Consider the following 17,019-nt stretch of genomic DNA (forward strand, 5'->3'; position numbering starts at 1 on the left):
AGGCGGAAGTGACCTGCGGTCCCGCCGCAAATGCGGTCCTTACAATAGGCGCCGCCAAGTTCCGCAGCCGGAAGCGGTTCGCATCTTATTGTCCTCGTGTGGAAAACGCGAGGGGGGGAGAAAATAGGGCCCCCCCGAAGAACCGCCAAGCTGGAGAGGTTACGTCCCCTTTGGAAACCCACTCAGCCTTGTCTGGAACGGGGAATGTTAATACGTTAAGTAGGTGGCAGACAGGCCACATGGGCCACACGACTATTTCCTGCCGTTACTCCGACGTTTCCCCGCAGCGTAATTGAAGGTGGCGTCTTTTGACGCCTCTGGCCCTGCGTCCGCGGAGGACTTTGGGACGTGCGACGTGACCCGCCCATCCGCCAAGCGGACGTCGGCTGCCATGGCGACGCTGCTGCGCAGGGCGCTGTGCCCTCTTGGACGGCTCCGGAGTCGTCCCGGACCAGCTACAGGTATTGGCCTGGTCCCGGGCAGGGGCGGAAGGAATCTGCGAGTAACTCAGCTAACCTCGGCCTTGTTTCTGCTCTTTAGATGCGCCCCTCCGGGCCGTCAGCCATGGCGCCGGCCTGCTGTACCCAGACCACATCCCCACCTCCCGGTTGCAGAAGGCGCTGCTGGCTGCGGGCTCGGCGGGAATGGCGCTCTACGACCCTTACCGCCACGGTGAGAGCAACGCTCTGCCTTTCCAGCAGGGCGGCAAGAGGTCGGGGCACCCAAGCCTAGCAACACTAGTCACCAGGAATGTTCTATTAAAAGTGCAAGTTGAGGGCTGGGAAGGTAGCTCAGTGGTAGAGCTCTTTCCTCGCATGCATGAGGCCCTGGGTTCGATTCCTCAACACCACATAAGCAAAAAGAAAAAAGCCGGAAATGGCGCTGTGGCTCAAGTGGTAGAGCGCTAGCCTTGAGCTGAAGAGCTGAGGGAGAGCTCCCAGGCCCAGAGTTCAGGCCCCACGACCGGACCCCCACAAAAAAAAATTTTTTTAAGTGCAAGTTGATGGGCGTCTGTGGCTCAGGTCTGTAATCATAGCTACTCAGGAGGCTGACATCTGAGGGACATAGTTCGAAGCCAGCCTAGCTAAGAAAGTCCGTGAGACTCTTATCTCTTCTTAACTACCAATAAAACAAAACGGCTGGGAAGGTGGCTCAGTGGTAGAGTGCTTGCCTTGCATGCTTAAGGCCCTGAGTTTGATTCTTCAGCACCACATAAACAGAAAAGCCAGAAGTGGTGCTGTGGCTCAAGTGGAGAGCTGAGGGACAGTGCCCAGGCCCAGAGTTCAAGCAACATAACCGACAAAAAAAACAAGGGGCTGAGAAGGTGGCTCAGTGGTAAAGTGCTTGCCTGCATGCCTGAGGCCCTGGGTTCCATTCCTCAGCACCACATAAGCAAAAAGAAAAAAGCCGCAAGTGGCGCTGTGGCTCAAGTGGTAGAGCGCTAGCCTTGAGCTGAAGAGCTGAAGGACAGCGCCCAGGCCCAGAGTTCAGGCCCCACGACTGCACCCCAAAAAAAAAAAAAAAACACGAAGTAGAGCCATGGCTCGAGTGGTTGAGTGCCAATCTTGAGGGGGGAAAAAAAGGCAAAGGGACAGCACTCATACCCTGAGTTCAAGGCCCAATACTGGCACACACCAAAAAGGAAAGGAAGAAGGAAAGGAAAAAGAAAATAAGCAGTTTGATCTGGACGCCAATGGCTCACACCTGAAATCTTCCTAGCTACTCAGGAGGTTGAAATCCGAGCATGACAGTTCGAAGCCAGCTGGGGCAGGAAAGTCTGTGAGACTCTTATCTTCAGTTAACCACCCAAAAACCACGAGTGCCACTGTGGCTTAAGTGGTAGAGTGCTACCCTTAAGCACAAAGAGGTTCAGGGACAGAGTCCAGGCCCTGTTCAAGCCCCACAACCTCCAGAAGGAAAAAAAAAAACAAAAAACTGGTGTAGGGTCATCAAATAGTAACTGTACCTGAATGCAAACCAGCACTGTGATAGAAAAGGCTATACCAATCAATGAAGTACTGATACTCTGTTGTAACAACGTTACATATGGAAGTGATTAAGGAATTCCTTAGCACCAGGAAGAATAGCTATAAATAGTTCAAATACCAGTAGCTCATACCTATAATTCTACCTACTCAGGAGGCAGAAATGCAGAGGATCATGATTCAAGGCTAGACCTGGGGAAAAAAAATTGGGAGATCTCTCATCTCAACTAGTTGCTAGGCATGGTGGCAGACACCTGGCATCCTAGCTATGTGGGAGGCTGAAATGGGGAGGATCCTGGTTTCTGGCCAGCCCAGGGTAGGGGAGAAGGGTTATAAGACCCTATCACAACAGAAAAGGCTAGACATGATGGCGTGCACCTGTCATCCTAGTTGCAGGCAGGAAGATAATTAGGATAATGGTCCGGGCTGGCTGGAGCAAAAAGCAAGACCCGAACTCAAACGGTATCAGTAATGCATGCCTGTAAACATAGCTACATCAACTGAGATCTGAGGCTGGTAGTACAGAGCCAGCCAAAGCAGGAAAGTTTGTGAGCCTTTTTTTTTTTTTTTAACCAATCCTGGGGCTTGAACTCAGGGCCTGGGCATTGTCCCTGAGCTTCTTTTTGCTCAAGGCTAGCGCTCTACCACTTAAGCCACAGCACCACTTCCGGCTTTTTCTGTGTATATGGTACTGAGGAATCAAAACCAGGGCTTCATGCATTCTAGTCAGGCACTCTACTCCTAAGCCACATTCCCAGCCTGTGAGACTCTTACCTACAATTAACCACCATAAAGCTGGAAATAGAGATGTGGCTCTAACAGAGTACCTGCCTAGCAAGTACAAAGCTAAACCTCAATACTGCAAAAATTAGTAAAATGGCTATAAATATATTGAGTCATTGCTGTGTTTCAAGTGATTAGCTAAGCAATTAACATGAATCTGTACAAGTAAGATTTAAATATTATCCCTGTCTTACTGTGTCTCGGAGAACTAAGACTCAGACCTGGTCAGATAACTTAGATGACCTTCCCAATCTTTGCCCATTTCTGTCGTTTCAGACATGGTTGCAGTTCTAGGGGAAACTACAGGATGCCGTACCCTGAAGGTTCTCAGGGACCAGATGAGGAGGGATCCAGAGGGTGCTCAGATCCTACAGTAGGTCCCAGGTCTTCCCAGAAGCTTGGGGCATTCTCTAGAGATCATGAACTATACAGGTGTCACATTTTGTTAGTCCTCTTCCTCTAGGGAACTTTTCTTAATACCCTGACTATGGATGCTTGCACCGGCTGGGCACTCTAGAAGCACATATGTGTGTGCCCATGATAAGGCAATATGCTGGCCTCAAGGTTCTGTGTCTTCATTAAGCTCCCATAATGTGCTAGCTGTATTCCATCCTGCAATATCTTTATGAGTACCCTGCATCCATCCTTGGTGAGTTTCCTCAGGTTTAGCCACTTTGCTGGTCTGTGCCCCTTCCTTACTCCTAAGCTTGCCTCAGTTGGAACTTTGCTGGTACCCTCCTATACCCATATTCTCCCTTCTGCCTTTCAGGGAGCGTCCCCGGATCTCACTGTCTACTCTAGACCTGGGCAGGCTCCGGAGCCTGCCTGAAGGCTCCCTCGGCCGTGAATATCTCCGGTTCTTAGATATGAATGTGAGTTTTGCTTCTGTGCTGTGGCAGTCACCAAGAATGGCAGACACATGGCATGGGAATGATACCCTGGGACAGGGGAAGCCCTGAACTGCTTCCACGATCAAGAGTGCCTTTTTTTCTTTTGGTCGGTCATGGGGCTTGAACTCTGGGCCTGGGCGCTGTCCCTCAGCTCTTCAGCTCAAGGCGAGCACTCTACCACTTGAGCTACAGCGCCACTTCCGGTTTTCTGGTGGTTTATTGGAGATAGGAGTCTCACGGTCTCTCCTGCCCGGGCTGGCTTTGAACCGCGATCCTCAGATCTCAGCTTCCTGAGTAGCTAGGATTACAGGCGTGAGCCACCAGCGCCCGGCTTCAAGAGTGCCTTCTGTCTGGTGCCCAGGTTTCATTTTTTTCTAGAGGATGGGCAGATGGGCTTGGAAGATCCTTCCAGTTCAGTCACTGGTGTTGATTAACCTTATTCTGCATGCCCACTGCCAGGCTCATCCGTTGTCTCACAGTCAAGAATGTTTTATTTGGGTTGGGAAGTGGTAGAGTTTGCTTGCCTTGCATGCATGAGGCCCTGGGTTCGATTCTTCAGCACCTCATAAGCAGAAAAAGCCAGAAGTGGGTCTGTGGCTCAAGCAGTAGAGCACCAGCCTTGAGCTGAAGAGCTGAGGGACATTGCCTAGGCCCAGAGTTCAGGCCCCATGACTGAAAAAAAAAAAAAAAAAAGTTTTATTTGCGGGGCACTGGTGGTTCACACTTGTAATCCTAGCTACTCAGGAGGCTGGGATCTGAGGATCAAGGTTCAAAGCCAACTCAAGGCTAGGTCTCTACCACTTGAGCCACAGCTCCACTTCCAGCTTTTTTGGTGCTTAATTGGTGACTTTCTTGCCAGGCTGATTTTGAACCACAATCCTTAGATCTCAACCTCCTGAGTAGCTAAGATTACAGGCATGAGCCACTGGTGCCTGGCTTGGCCCATGTTTTTTACCCTCTCCATTTCATGCTAGTCCCACAGATGCCCCTCTGCCAAGTTTCTTGGCAATCTAGACTGCTGGAGGAGCAGAATCAAAGGCTGTTATAGAACCAGGTTCTCACCCCTCTGTCATGGGTCTGCCCAGTACCTGTAGGATATTAGAAGCAGTGTCCCTGGCCTTGATATGCTGGTTCCAGTAGAATCCTCCCAAGTGGTGACAGCCATGGTCCTGAAGACAGGAATCTGTCCCTCACCCTCTCCTGACACTGGCCTTGGCAGAGCGATCCCCTGCTCTGATTTACACTTTCTTCTTCAGATTGCACCAGGATGCAAGAAGACTCATCAAACCTGCCAGGGCAGCCTATCCAAGTGCCATTCGGGGAGGGACGGCTTCTGAAGTCCCTAGAGCCTTTCTGTGGAGGAGAGGAATGGCAAAGGTCTAGCCAGGGCCAGCCTCCTCACCTTGCTCCACAACTGCCCTTGTATGGTAATAGCTTGGAGAGGTAACACTTCTGGGGCAAGGAAATCTGAATGGGAAGGGATGCCCTTATCCTAACCCACATTTAGAACTAGGCTGGGGGTCAGGCTGCTGACCTGAGGCTGATGTCACTGTGAAGTGTGGTCATTCTGTGAAATCCAGAAGGCAGGAATGGACTCTGGAGCTCAGGAGAGCTGGAGATAAGCCCGGTGCCGGTGGCTCACGCCTGTAATCCTAGCTGCTCAGAAGGCTAAGATCTGAAGATTGCAGTTCAAAGCCAGCCCAGGCAGGAATGTCCATGAGACTCTTTTTTTTTTGTCAGTCATGTGGCTTGAACTCTGGGCCTGGGTACTGTCCCTCAGCTCTTCAGCTTAAGGCTAGCACTCTACCACCTGAGCCACAGCGCCACTTCCCGTTTTCCGAGTGGTTTATTGAAGATAAGAGTCTCCTGTCTCAGCTGGCTTTGAACTGCAGTCTTCAGACCTCAGCCTCCTGATTAGCTCGGATTACAGGTGTGAGCCACCAGCTCCCAGCTATGAGAGTCTTACCTTCAATTAACCACCAGAAAACTGGAAATGGCACTGTGGTTGAGTGGTTGAGTGTTTGCCTTGAGCTGAAGAGTTCAGGGACAGTGCCTAGGCCCAGAGTTCAAGCCCCACAACCAAAATTAAAAAAAAAGGGTGTTGGGGGTTTAGCCCAGTGGAAGGGCGCCCACCCGGCATGCACGCAAGGCCCTGGGTTCGGTCCTCAGCCCTGGAAAAAATGGAGCTGGAATTAAAACCTTGCCTTGCCCTGTTTTTACAGCCCTTTAACAAATCCTCATCAAAGTGAGGGGACTTAACATTTAGCTTCAAGGCACTGACATGGCAGACTTATTAGGGATGTAAAGGTACTTGTTTTCTTTCAAATTCAGACTTAGTCAATTTATTTATTAGCTGTATAGTCTTGGGCAAGCTACTTTATCTTCCTGAGCCTTTTTTTCTTACTGATATCTAAGGATGATGGTAACATCTACTTCCTAGAGTATTTAAGTACAAAATGCAACAGTCTTTGTAAAGGTCATCATATAGGACTGGCACATAGGCATTCAGTAAAAGTAGCCTCACACAAAAAATAGAACTGCAGAGAAAATTAGGTCCTGGGGCCCAAAAGGTCACAAATTCAGGCCAAAGATGACACTGAGCCAGCAGCTTTTGGACAGGCTAAGGCCTAGTCTAGGGAGCAGGCAGATGAAGCTGTTCCTGCAGTGTGTGGGTGTTACAGTAAATGGGGCAAGCAAGGAACATCTGGACGGCCTTACCTGGGGCCAGAGAAGTGCCCCAGGCAAGCCCTTTACTCTCTCTTTGAGGAGGTGTGAGCTCTTCCAGCCCTGCACTTGACACAAGGTTACTACAGTGAGCAAAAGAGCCCTCATATAGCAACATACACATAGAAATAGAAGACACGTAAGGGAAAACAAAGGAGGAGGCAACAATGCTTGATAAGAAATGTACTCATTACCTTCCCCATGTAATTGTAACCCCTCTGTACAGTATTTTCACAATTAAAAAAAAATAGAAGACACGGGTAGTTTAAAGCCTACAACTAGCGATTTTAATAAAAACTTTAAAAGAGCCCAGTGCCACTGGCTCAGATCCGTAATACTAGCTACTCAGGAGGCTAAGATCTAAGAACTGCAACTCAAAGCCAGCTAGGACAGACAAATCCAAGAGACTTTTACCTCTAGCTAACCAGCAAAAAGCTGGAAGTGGGGACTGGGAAGGTGGCTCAGTGGTAGAGTGCTTGCCTTGCATGCCAGAGGCCCTGGGTTCGATTCCTCAGCACCACATAAGCAAAAAGAAAAAAGCCGGAAGTGGCGCTGTGGCTCAAGTGGTAGAGCGCTAGCCTTGAGCTGAAGAGCTGAGGGACAGCACCCAGGCCCAGAGTTCAGGCCTCATGACCAGACCAAAAAAAAAAAAGCTGGAAGTGGAGTTATGAATCAAATAGTAGAGTACCAGCCTTGAGTATAAAAGCTGAGGTGCAGTACCCAGGCCTTGAATGCAAGCCCCAGGATTGGCGCATGCGCACACACACAAAAAGGTTACCAATTTCCATTTAATACAACTCCCTATTGCCCTTCCCAACTAAGGACTTTAGAGGCAAACAGGCTAGAAACACTGTTCAAGTTGGATAGACCCAAGGACATGTATTGCCTCTCAGATTCCCCACCCTCACCTGCGGTGGAGAGTGGACAGAAGCAGTCCACAGAAGCAGTGTGTGTTAAATTTTTATCTTTTAAGTAGTTGTACAAAGGGGTTTCAATTCAACAGGTTAGTTTATGAGTGCAATGCAGCTTGTTTGTATGTGTATGCTGATACTAGGGCTTAAGCTCTGGATCTGAGCTATCTCTGAGTTTTTATTTGCTCAAGGCTGGTACTCTACACCACTTGAACTATACCTCTGCTTCAGCTTTTGAAGGTAAGTCTTCTTGGCTGGCTTCAAACCCCTATTCTCAGGTCTTAGCCTCTGGCACCCAGCTAATACAATGCATCTCGATGAGTGTCACTAACAGGGTTTGAGGGATGGGTAGGAGTTGGTGGGAGTGGTTGGGCCTTTTAAGCCCTGGGGACTATCAGAATGTCCTGTTTGTCAGAGGGTCTCCCCAGACACCCGAGCACCCACCCGCTTCGTGGATGATGAGGAGCTGGCGTACGTGATCCAGCGGTACCGGGAGGTACATGACATGCTCCACACACTTCTGGGCATGCCCACCAACATCTTAGGTGATTGCATGAGGGAGAAGGGAGGGCAGGGCACCCTGGCGGGCTGGCTCCCTGCGTGTCTGTGGGGCAGATGCACCGGTCTTCACCAACCCACCCATCAAGCTGGGTCAGAGTCTGCCTTAGTTTCTGCTTTATGGAAACATGCCAAGTATCACCTTTGCCACACATCCCCTTTCCCCATGCCCTCTCCCCCATGTGGCTCCTACACCCATGTCACAGCCTCCAGACAACTGTGTTCCTGCTTCAGGGCCTCTAGCAGTTGCCCTGCTCTGACCCCCTCCTGGACACTCCCCACTGGGAGAGTATTTGTGTACATGCATGTGTGTGTGTGTGCACATGTGTGAGTACTAGGACCTGAACTAGGGACCTCACATTCTTTTTTTTTTTTTTTTTTTTTGGTTGGTCGTGGGGCTTGAACTCTGGGCTTGGGCACTATCCCTCAGCTCTTCAGCCCGAGGTGAGCGCTCTACCACTTGAGCCACAGCGCCACCTCCGTTTTTCTAGTGGTTTATTGGAGGTAAGAGTCTCACTGACTTTCCTTGCCTGGGCTGGCTTTGAACCATGATCCTCAGGTCTCAGCCTCCTGAGTAGATAGGATTACAGGCATGAGCCACGGGTGCCCACTAAAAGGGCCTCACATTCTTGTTTGGTTTTTTTACTTCTTCCTGGTTAATTGGAGATGAGTATCTCATGGATTTCAGGCTGGCTTTGAAGTTCTGTCCTCAGATCTCAGCTTTCCAAGTAGCTAGAATTACAGGAGTGAGCCACCAGGACCCAGCCTTCACCTGGCTTTTGAGGTCCCCTGCATGTGAACCCATTTCCCTTCCAGTCCTTATTCTCCTCTGCTTGTTCTTGGACCCTCTTCTCCACCTCCAGAGCCAGTATAGGCCTGGCCACAGCAAGCACTGGCAGGGTTGGGAGGATGCCTCTCTGGGAGCCACCAGCAGTGCCACTGCCCCCCACTTTGCACCTGCTTACCTCCATCCCATCCTTCACCCCCAGGGGAGATCGTGGTGAAATGGTTTGAGGCTGTGCAGACAGGCCTGCCCATGTGCATCTTGGGTGCCCTCTTCGGCCCGATCCGCCTCAGTACTCAGTAAGTTTTCAGGTGTGGGGAAAGGACAATAGGAAATGGGAAGGGAACACAGGTCTTGAGCTGCCCTGTGGCTCTCTAGGAGGCAAAGGAAGTGGAAGAAAGACAGAACAGGAACTGGCCTGATGCAGTGATCTAAGCCTGGACCTCAAGGTCTCTTGGGGCAGACCTCCATTATGGCAGGGTCAGAAAGACAGAGTTGGTAGAAGGCACGGTGGTGCTGGTTTTTGGAGTTGGATAGACCTTTTTTTTTTTTTTGGTCGGTCATGGGGCTTGAACTCTGAGCCTGGGCACTGTCCCTCAGCTCTTCAGCTCAAGGATAGCACTCTACCACTTGAGCCACAACACCACTTCCAGCTTTTTCTGCTTATGTGGTACTGAGGAATCGAACCCAGGGCCTCATGCATGCTAGGCAAGCACTCTACCACTGAGCCACCTTCCCAGCTCCTGGATAGACATTTTGTTCATTTGTTTATGGCAGTGCTGGGATTTGAACTCAAGATCTTTTGCTTACTAGCCAAGCACTCTACCACTTGAGCCACACTCTCAGTCTGTTAGCCCTCTACTTAAATCCAAGCTTTGTGGTACTCAAGATACATAGTTGGAACATGAGATTTTTACCTCACTGAGCTTCCCTTCAGCTTTACTGTGAGCTGGGTTAACCAAGTGCTGAGCATAAAGTGGGCTAAGTCCTTGGAACAGTGTGTCTTCTCTTCCCTCCACTGCCCTACAGGAGCCTGCAAGTACTGGTCTCGGAGCTGATCCCATGGGCAATTCAGAATGGACGCAGGTCCCCCTGTGTCCTCAACCTATACTACGAGCGGCGCTGGGAGCAGCCCCTGCAGGCCCTACGGGAGGAGCTGAGCATCACACCACCGCCCCTACAGGTGCAGAGACAGGCCTAGCCTGAGCTATGGTACCAGGAGGGCTGAGCCTGCCTCTGTGTGCCCTGCCCCCCTTGGGGTACAAGGGCCTCTGCCACTGCCTTTGTACTTTCTCTGAACGCTGACCTTTGGACATCATTGAACATAATTGTCATAGTCATTGCTATGTGGCCTGGAGGGCCAGCCTTGGAGGGAATGGACAAGGAAGTGGGGCTCCCAGGGGAGCTGGGAGCTGTCCACAGACAGCCACAGGTGTACAAGGATGGGCTACCAAAGCTTACACTGGAATGTTCATGTCCTAAGCTTCTATCTGAGACTCCTCCCTGGCAGTCAGGTTTTTCTTTGGGCCAGGTGGCCTGTCCTCAAAGGAGCAAGGGCTGCACCCAGGTCCAAAGGCTGGAGAAGAGCTGGCCAGAGAGAAGATAAGTCTGCTATCTGAATAAAAGCTTCCATCAACTCAAGTGTCTGCTTGTCCTCCTTGACCCAGTGATGTCCTCAGCTCTGACTGTCTTGGACCTTTCAGCGCTGAGGGAAAAAATTCCCTTCCATCCTGAACTTGAGCTGCATGACCCTCTCTGTGGGTCTGAATCCAGACCCGTGGGATTCAAATCCCCATCCAGCTGAGGGCTGAGGGCAGAGGGCAAATCCATTTCACTTCTCAGCCCCACTTTCATCCTCAGTCAAGGCAATGTCAGTGCCTGCCTTCTAGGGTTAATTTGAGGTGTTCTGAAATGAGGCATGAAAGAGCTCCAGAGAAAGGGCTGAGAGGAAGAAGACTTTTTTGTGGGTTTTAAGGAGGATTGTGTATGTGTGTGTGGTTTTGATTTTTTGACAGTCTGTCTACAGAACCCAAGATGACCTTAAACTTGAAATCTTCTTGTCTGCTTCCTGAGTGTTGGAATTGCAGATATGACGATCACACCCAGCCGGGGCTGTTTCCTTCTCACTGTGTTCACAGAAGAAGCTGTTTGGCTATAGTTCATTTTGAAATGACAAATAAGCACCTTCCTGGGGCTGAGAAAGTAGCTCAGTGGTAGAGTGCTTGCCTTGCATGCATGAGGCCCTGGGTTCGATTCTTCAACACCACATAAACAGAAAAAGCTGGAAGTAGTGCTGTGGCTCAAGTGGTAGAGCACTAGCCTTGAGCTGAAGAGCTGGGGGGATAGCCCAGGTCCAGAGTTCAAGCCCCACGACAAAAAAAAAAATTCCACAAGGAATGGAAGCAGGCAATGTGAAATGTGCCATTGGAAGTGTGGCGGCTCTGAGGATTTAGGGCCAGAAAACACTCCAAGATGACAGGGCCTTTGAGTGTTCCAGAGCCGCCAACTCTGTGGATAGGTCATCTGAGGCCCAGAAGTAGTCAAGGAATTGCCCCGATAAACTAGGACTCAGGCTACCAGCCTGATTGATTTTCCTATGTTTCAATGTATTATGGCCACAGCCATAATACAGCTGTGTTATATGCCAGTCAGTGCTAAGCACTGGAGGCCCCTCACATGGCACCTCAAGGTGGTCCCTGGGTGGGAGACTATTATTAGTGAGGTGTTGGCATGAGAGAGGCTCTGCCTGCTACTTCCAGTCCTGGGCTTCTCCACTGGAGGAAGCTGTCCTGACTCACTGGACTCCTGCAGGAAGAGAAGGGGCTCCTTGTGCCTCAGCCATCATGGCAGCTGTTTCCATGGCTTCCCCACCACACACTGCAGCCCAGTGAGTCACATGTGGAGGTGTGGGAGGTGGTCACACTCCTAGATGGTTCTCTCTGTCTTCCATGTGGATCTCTTACCCCTCTAGACACTAACTATGGAGTAGCATTTGTTTTGTGAGCTCATGGTTGGAGAAAATAATACTACCACTGACTTTTATTAGCATTCATTTGTTATACAAGGAAGATTTCATTGTGACATTTCCATATATGTATACAAGATGTCTTGATCAAACCCTCTCTATTGGTCCTTCTCCTCTACCTTTTTATCCAATGAAATAAATTCTTTTTTTTTTTTTTTTTGGGTCCGGTCGTGGGGCCTGAACTCTGGGCCTGGGCGCTGTCCCTCAGCTCTTCAGCTCCAGGCTAGCGCTCTACCACTTGAGCCACAGCACCACTTCCGGCTTTTTTCTTTTTGATTATGTGGTGCTGAGGAATCGAACCCAGGGCCTCGTGCATGCAAGGCAAGCACTCTACCACTGAGCCACCTTCCCAGCCCTGGGATAAATTCTTTTGCGTGTGTGTGTGTGTGTGTGTGTGTGTGTGTGTGTGTGTGTGTGTGTGTGTGTGTGTGTGTGTGTGTTGCAGGGCAAGAGTTTGGACTCATAGCCTGGCCACTGTCCCTTAGCTTTTTTGCTCAAGGCTTTTACTCTACAACTTAAGTCACAATTATACTTCCAGCTTTTTGCAGGTTAATTGGAGATAAGATGTGAAATGCCCAGACTGGCTTTGAATGTGATCGATGCTCAGATCTCAGCCTTCTGAGTAGCTAAGATTACAAACATGAGCCACCAGTTCCAGGCTTCTTTCTTTCATTCTTTGTCAGTATTGGGGTTTGAACTCATGTTTTCTTGTTTACCTAGCTGGCTGGCTGGCTGGTACTCTACCACTTGAGTCATGATTCCAGTCCTTACTGTTTTTTTGAGCTCTTGGTATATTCTGTATATTAATCTCTCCGTTAAATATTTTTCGTCTATTAGTAGTCTCATTGGTGGTTTTGTTCTATCTTTTCCATGCAGAAGCTTTTAAATCTGATGCATTCCTATTTGTCCAATCTTGCTTTTATTTTCTTGGAGTCCTATTTAGAAAACAAGCTTATGTTTTCCTGCAGTAGTTTCAGTTTCAGATGTTATGCTTAGATCTTTGATCCACTCAGAGTTGATTATACTGGGTAACAGGTAGGGATCTAGTTTCAGTTTCCTGCATGTAATCAGTCAGTTTTCCCAGGACCATTTGTTGAAAAGGCTGTCTCTTTTCTCCAGTGTACGTTTTTGGCTCCTATGTAAAAAAACAAGATGTCTGTAGCTATTACAACAAACATCTGGGTCATCTGTTTCATTGTTCATTGTGTAAGTGCCAAGGTCTTCCTATGCTGTCTGGCTTGAACTCAGTCCTACCTCAGCCTCTCAGTGCTGGATTATAGACATGTACCACCACACGTGGCCTGAGTTGTTTGTTGTGTTTTTTTTTTTTCTAAATTGTGTATATGTGTGTTTTGGTGGTGCTCCTGGAATTTGAACTCAGGGTCTTGCTAGGAAAACATTCTACTGCTGAACCACACTTCAGCTCCCACTCTGAGTGTGTGTGCGTGTGCGTGTGCGTGTGCGTGTGCGTGTGCGTGTGTGTGTGTGTGTGTGTGTGTGTGTGTGTGTACACCAGTACTAATGCTTAAACTCGGGTCCTGGGCACTGTCCCTGAGCTTTTTTGCTCAAGGGTAGCTAGCACTTCACCTCTTAAACTACTTCCAATTTTTTTCGGTGGTTAATTGGAGATAAGAGTATCATAGACTTGGGGCTGGGAAGGTGGCTCAGTGGTAGAGTGCTTGCCTTGCATGCATGAGGCCCTGGGTTCGATTCCTCAGCACCACATAAGCAGAAAAAGCCGGAAGTGGTGCTGTGGCTCAAATGGTAGAGTGCTAGCCTTAAGCTGAAGAGCTGAGGGACAGTGCCCAGGCCCTGAGTTCAGGCCCTATGACCAGCAAAAAAAAAAAAAAGAGTATCATAGACTTTCCTGCCTAGGCTGGCTTTGAACCACAGTCCTCATATCTCTGCCTCCTTAGTAGCTAGGATTATAGGCATGAGCTATCAGCGCCTTGCTGCAGTCTGAGTTCTTAACCTATGATGCCCTACCAATTTCTATTTAGAAACTTTCATTCTCCTATCTCACCATACTTGCCTTGCAAGAATGTCACCTCAGATAGCCCAGTCTGGCCTCAAACTCGTGATCTGCCTGCCTCAGCCTCCAGAGTAGCTTTGATTATGGGTGTACATCAACATTTTTTTTTTTTGGTCGGTCGTGGGGCTTGAACTCTGGGCCTGAACGCTGTGCCTCAGCTCTTCAGCTCAAGGCTAGTGCTCTACAACTTGAGCTACAGTGCCACTTCTGGTTTTCTGGTGGTTTATTGGAGATTAGAGTTTCATGGACTTTCCTGCCCCGGTTGGCTTTGAACCTCAATCCTCAGATCTCAGCCTCCTGAGTAGCTAGGATTATAGGCATGAGCCACCAGCGCCCGGCTCATCATGTTATACTTTTGGGAGCAGCATTGTCCATGGATGGTTACTTGGGTCAATGCATTGTCATTTACTCAAATATCTCCACCTCAGAGAGGCCTTCCTTTACCACCCCATCAGAGAGGCAGCATACAGGAGTTTGATACTTCACTGTCAAACAAGTAGTCAGGCCCAAGTCCGCACCTTGCAATAAGCCTGAAAGTAGTAAATAACCTTAGCTTTTTGTTTTTGTGTTTTTGTCAGTCATGTGGCTTGAATTCAGGGCCTGGGCACTGTCCCTGAGTTCTTTTTGCTCAAGACAATGCTTTACCACTTTAAGCCACAGCTCTACTTCCACTTTTCTAGTGGTTTATTAGAGATAAGAGTCTCATGAACTTTCCTGCTGGGGCTGGTTTTGAACCATGATCCTCAGATGTCAGCCTCCTGAGTAGCTAGGATTACAGGTGTGAGTCACCAGTCCTCTGCCAGAACTTTAACTTTTTGGGCTCCTGGGGTTGTACCAGGACTGAGGGCTAGCCTTTCCTGGAATGAACAGGTGTTAATTTCTCTCCTGCAGCCCAGAGAAAGCCCTTTTCCCTCTGCTTGATTAAAAAAAAAACATAGGTAGTGTGCTGGGGAGTATAGGCTTGTGGTAGAGCACTTCCCGAGAATGCCCAAGGTCCTCGGTCCAATCCCAGCACCACAGAACAAACATGTAAATATTTAATAACAAAACAGTATTTGGGTACCTGGCCCACACCACTAGCTCTGCTCCCTTGCAATAGTGTTATCACCATGTGAGCCGCCTGTTTCCCCAGCTGTAAAATGAGACAAGTAGCCGGGCGCTGGTGGCTCACGCCTGTAATACTAGCTATTCAGGAGGCTGAGATCTGAGGATCGTGGTTCAAAGCCAGCCCGGGCAGGAGAGACCATGAGACTCCTATCTCCAATAAACCACCAGAAAACCGGAAGTGGCGCTGTAGCTCAAGTGGTAGAGCGCTCGCCTTGAGCTGAAGAGCTGAGGGACAGCACCCAGGTCCAGAGTTCAAGCCCCATGACCAACCAAAAAAAAAAAAAAAAAAGAGACAAGTAGCAAGTAATACACCTATTTCTGGGCAGGGCCATGGGAAGGCTCAGTAAATGGTACAAATTAGGCTTATTGGCACATCATAGGCACTAGGGAAAGGAAGTTATCATTGGCCAGGAAGGCCTCTGGCGACTTATAAAATCACTATGTGCAAAGTCAAGTCAGAGGTATTAGTTTGGACACACTCAGAAGGAGAAGGTTTCTACAGCTCAGACCTAAAGGAGCAGCACACCTACTGTGTATCACTGGCCAAATAAGCTCCTCCACGTGCAGCCAAAGGCAGTTTCCCCACAGATGTTCCTTGGTGAAGGAACATGGTAGCCATGTTCATGGAAAGGAGCCTTCCACAGTCAGGACTTGCCCTTCTCAGAATTTCTCAGTAGCTCGCCATTGCCACTGGCACACAAGGGCCTGACCAGTCGCTCTTCCCCCCAAAAAGCTCCCCCTTCCACTGTGTCCTGATGCCAAGCCCACCAGCTTCCAGTCACTTCTTAGACATCTTCAGGGTATGTGCTGAGTGCAGAAGCTGAGAGCTTTGCAATGAACAGGGGCCTCAAGGAAGCATTCCTATCCGACAAGAAAAATCACTGGGGCTCTGCAGGGAGAGTGATTTTCCCAAAAGCTTACAGTTGGTACCCAGAGTTCATCCCAGCTGTGTCTGATTGTAATGCAAAGAAGATAATCACAATAACAGGACAATATTAGGCCAAAAGTACGTGAGGAACACCTATTCTAGACTCATTTCCACCTTCCTGTCTGTCCAACTAGACAAAGCAGCTTGAAGATAGACTGTCTTGTTCCCTCTGTGCCCTCTGCTTTCCCACCTCAGGCCTGGCCTAGTGTCTGGTGGGGTCTGTCTTTAATTTTATCAGTGTGACAAGTCTGCTTTGAGGCTAATGAGAGCTGGTCCTGAGTGTCTTCTTCTAAAGTCTTCTGCTGACACCCTGCCCAAATTCTCATTAGACCAAAATTTCATCTTTAATTCCAGTGAGTGGGTCCTGAAAAAATTTTTTAAGACTCCTAAAGGACTAAGAGATCTATTTAGCCAGGTGCCAGTGGCTCATGCCTGTAATCCTAGCTACTCAGGAGGCTGAGATCTGAGGATCTAGGGGCAGGAAAGTTCATTAGATTCATCTCCAATTAACCACCAAAAAGCCAAAAATGGGGCTGTGACTCAAGTGATGGAGTGTTAGCCTTGAGTGAAAAAACTTGGAGACAGTGCTCAGGCCCTAAGTTCAAGTCCCAGGACCAGCAGAAAGAAACAAGAAAGGAAGAAAGAAAGAGAAAGAAGGAAAGAAGAGAGAGAGGGAGAGGGAGGAAGAAAGGAAGGAAGGAAGGGAGGAAAGAAGGAAGGAAAAGGAAGGAAGGAAGGGAGGAAAGAAGGAAGGAAAGAAAAAGAAAGGAAGGAAGGAAGGAAAGAAAAAGAAAGAAAAGAAAGAAGGAAGGAAAGCCCACACAGCTGAAGTTAATATAAGGTCTCCAAATCCATGCTTCGCGTTCGGATGGAAGAAGTGTCAAAATCTGACTCTGGTGGGACTCGAACCCACAACCTTTGAATCACCACTCGAGGATAAGCTAGAAGTCCAATGCGCTATCCATTGCGCCACAGAGCCAGTTGCCAAATTCCTTTCCAAGTTCACCTCTACCTGAGATGTCCCAGTTAGCATTTCCCCAGGGTGTGGCGCCAAGCTTTTGTTATATACTGTCTGGGCCTGAACGTGAGCCCTGGAGTCTCCATATTCTCCAAAAACGGTGCTGATGGGGGTGCTCTCCCGCATATCTGGATCCCAGGGAATGCGGGGAGAGCTCGCCAGGTCACAGCCACTCTGACCCCGCGGGGGTACGCGGCGCGGACCACAACTCCCGGCATGCCGCGCGGCGCCCAGAGGACTACAGCTCCCAGCGTGCCAAGTAGCGACACCACCC

At 49.2% G+C, this 17,019-nt stretch overlaps 1 protein-coding gene and 1 non-coding gene across 2 annotated transcripts; one reads left to right on the top strand and one right to left on the bottom strand.

The window, feature by feature from the left end:
- Positions 1–197: 197 nt before the first annotated feature.
- Positions 198–10,276, top strand: Coq4 (coenzyme Q4). Its single transcript, XM_042681266.1, has 7 exons — positions 198–461; positions 541–672; positions 3,045–3,141; positions 3,538–3,640; positions 7,709–7,838; positions 8,841–8,934; positions 9,665–10,276. Exons 1-7 carry the CDS (start codon positions 392–394, stop codon positions 9,834–9,836), a joined length of 798 nt encoding a protein of 265 aa, XP_042537200.1. The 5' UTR covers positions 198–391; the 3' UTR covers positions 9,837–10,276.
- A 6,339-nt stretch (positions 10,277–16,615) lies between these two features.
- On the bottom strand, positions 16,616–16,706 carry Trnar-ucu. The gene is given in 2 exon segments: positions 16,616–16,651; positions 16,670–16,706. It is a non-coding gene; the product is annotated as a tRNA-Arg (tRNA).
- Between the last annotated feature and the right edge of the window lie 313 nt (positions 16,707–17,019).

This window comes from Dipodomys spectabilis, unplaced genomic scaffold, assembly GCF_019054845.1.
Source record: "Dipodomys spectabilis isolate Male_0828 unplaced genomic scaffold, ASM1905484v1 ptg000067l, whole genome shotgun sequence".
Classification (NCBI taxonomy): domain Eukaryota; kingdom Metazoa; phylum Chordata; class Mammalia; order Rodentia; family Heteromyidae; genus Dipodomys; species Dipodomys spectabilis.

What these genes read in the sequence shown, in the direction of transcription:
- Coq4 (XM_042681266.1), top strand. Translation starts at nt 392, where the DNA reads ATGGCGACGCTGCTGCGCAGGGCGCTGTGCCCTCTTGGACGGCTCCGG. An exon ending in GAGGGTGCTCAGATCCTACA is followed by an intron (nt 3,142 to 3,537) that starts GTAGGTCCCAGG and finishes TCTGCCTTTCAG; the next exon opens with GGAGCGTCCCCGGATCTCAC. An exon ending in CCGATCCGCCTCAGTACTCA is followed by an intron (nt 8,935 to 9,664) that starts GTAAGTTTTCAG and finishes ACTGCCCTACAG; the next exon opens with GAGCCTGCAAGTACTGGTCT.